The sequence below is a fragment of the Saprolegnia parasitica genome (genome assembly GCF_000151545.1).
Source record: "Saprolegnia parasitica CBS 223.65 unplaced genomic scaffold supercont2.1359, whole genome shotgun sequence".
Classification (NCBI taxonomy): Eukaryota; Oomycota; class Saprolegniomycetes; order Saprolegniales; family Saprolegniaceae; genus Saprolegnia; species Saprolegnia parasitica.
In genome coordinates, this window is record NW_012157753.1 from 1 (window position 1) to 2095 (window position 2095).

At 59.1% G+C, this 2095-nt stretch overlaps 2 protein-coding genes across 2 annotated transcripts; one reads left to right on the forward strand and one right to left on the reverse strand.

Annotated features, from left to right (window-relative positions):
* Nucleotides 1-17: 17 nt before the first annotated feature.
* Nucleotides 18-242, forward strand: SPRG_18652 (hypothetical protein; the record flags this gene model as incomplete). Its single annotated transcript, XM_012358090.1, has 2 exons — nucleotides 18-91; nucleotides 149-242. 2 exons carry the CDS (start codon nucleotides 18-20, stop codon nucleotides 240-242), a joined length of 168 nt encoding a protein of 55 aa, XP_012213480.1.
* Nucleotides 243-895: 653 nt separating this feature from the next.
* SPRG_18653 (hypothetical protein) lies at nucleotides 896-2081 on the reverse strand (the record flags this gene model as incomplete). The annotated part of the gene is made up of 2 exons (XM_012358091.1): nucleotides 1825-2081; nucleotides 896-1774 (listed from the first exon to the last, which is right to left on the reverse strand). The coding sequence occupies exons 1-2, from the start codon at nucleotides 2008-2010 to the stop codon at nucleotides 896-898; spliced, it is 1065 nt and encodes a 354-aa protein (XP_012213481.1). The 5' UTR covers nucleotides 2011-2081.
* Between the last annotated feature and the right edge of the window lie 14 nt (nucleotides 2082-2095).

Here is a 2095-nt window from a genome sequence, read left to right on the forward strand (position 1 = left end):
GCATCGTGCTCTTCATTATGTTAACCGGCGTGCCCCTCTTCTCGGTGGCGGCCAGATCCGACAAGCTCTTCCGGGCTGTGCACCGCCAAGGGTTGCAGCCCGTATTGCGTATTTGCCAAAAGAAGGGATTCATGACGCCTGCGATCAGCGATGTGCTGCTCAAGATGCTTCTTGTGGCGCCCAGCCAGCGCATGACCAGTGACGACGTCGTCCATGCGTTGGAAGGCCTCCTCCTCTCGTAAGCAAGCTGTTGGCATTGACGTCGTATTTATCCGCGATAATCGCATGCTATTTCCCACATTTCAAACTCGCGTTTGTCGACTGAGGATCGAGGTGAGGGCGAATGATGATCCTGTTTCGCCCGTCGTGAATGGCTCGCACGAAGGTCCTATGATTAGTCTGTGGACGACCAGCATGATCACAAGCCGGTAATTGCACTGCGTCGTCCCGCGTTGACAAACAGTGATCAAAAGAAAAGCTCACGGGTCGTACCGCAGCTCACGTTCGAATGCAGCAGCAACCTTGGTGGCCGCGGGCGACGCTTCGCGGCTTCGAATCAACGTTCTTGGGAAAAATGCGCCTGTTCTCCGGTGTTGTGGTTGACACGAGCGAGTGGCGGGAAACCGAAAGCGAACCAACGCCGATTTCTCCGCAGCGTCGAAAGAGGTGCAGCGATCATCTCACTCGTTGTTGGCCGAGATGCCAGATCTGCCATCAGTTGGCGATAGAGCAACCAACCGTCATCGACGACTTGTCCACATTTCCATGCCAATAGACGATGTGGGCTGTTGATGGCACCGTAGATATAAGTATGTTGCACTCATTCGTAGCTAGGGCCTTGAGGGTGTTCGACCCATAATCCACTGAATCGTTGTCATGTTGGTCGATCAAATTATCACGCACTCGTGACGGAAGGTGCTGTCTCCTGCACGAGGCGGTCGATCTGGCGTCGCCGTGCCGCGTAGCTTGCAAGGATCCCGCGAATGTCTTGGAGCTTGACCGCCTCGTCCGAAACCGGCGGCATTTCGTCCAGGGGGCGCGCGTCCACCTGGTCAATCAAAAATCCAAGGGCCTCTTCGAGCATCCGGAGCTTCTTCGTGCTCGCGGCTTCGTGACGCTCCAGCTCGCGCCGATGGGTCGCGCGCAGCTGAGCGCGCTCAAGCTGCATCTGTTCTTCGCACTCTCGCTTGAGCTGGGATTTGCACTCGGTTAAAAGCGTGTCCAACTCGAGCTTGGCGTTCTGCCCGCTGCCTTTAGCCGGCCAGAGACGGCTGCTTCGCGTTGCTTCGACCTTGGCTTCCTGGAGCTGCTGCTCGGTGCTTTCAAGCTCCCGGTTCTTTTGCAAGAGTTGTCCGTGGATTTCCGCGAGCTGGCTATGGAGGAGTTGGTTCTTGAGCGCGAGATCGTGCACGAGGTGGGAGAGCTGGCGCTCGCGTTGCGTCGGCACGGCCCGCGGGGACGTCGTTTCGGCCGCACTGTTGGCACCAACGAGGAGCGGCGTCATGGGCGAGCCGCGCCGGAAGCGCAAGAGCACAAAGGCCTCGGACCGCAGCGCGACCAATAGCCGGTGGACGTGGGGCAGTGTAAACACTTCGTCGCCGTTGATTTCGCAGAGGAAATCGCCTTGGTGGATCTGGTTGCACGCCTCGGCGGGCCCGACGTCGTTGGCGTGCAGTCGCCGAAACGACGCGACGACGAGTCGATGGGCGTCGTCGACCGCGAGGCACAAGCCGAGCCCGTGCTCGTCCTTGTGGAGCAAGACATCGTACGACATCTATCTCGTTGATGACGCGTCATGTATGGTGCAAAAGGCGGCATACGCACCGGTGACGACGCCTCGGTGCGCGGGCTCGGCGCGGGGCGTGGAGCCAGGTGGCACGTGAGCACCTGCGTCGGTGCCTCGGCAACCGGCAGTTCATCGAGCGTATGCACCGACTCGTATTCGCTGCGACGGCCTTTCCATGAGTTGATGGACTTGAACAAGCGCGACGGCAGCGCGGAGGGCAGCATCGCTTCGTGAAGTGCGCACGGAAGATACCGCGTCGCTTCTCTTGTTCGAGAGCGCGTTGCACCCTTTCGCGGTTAGATCTTCTTG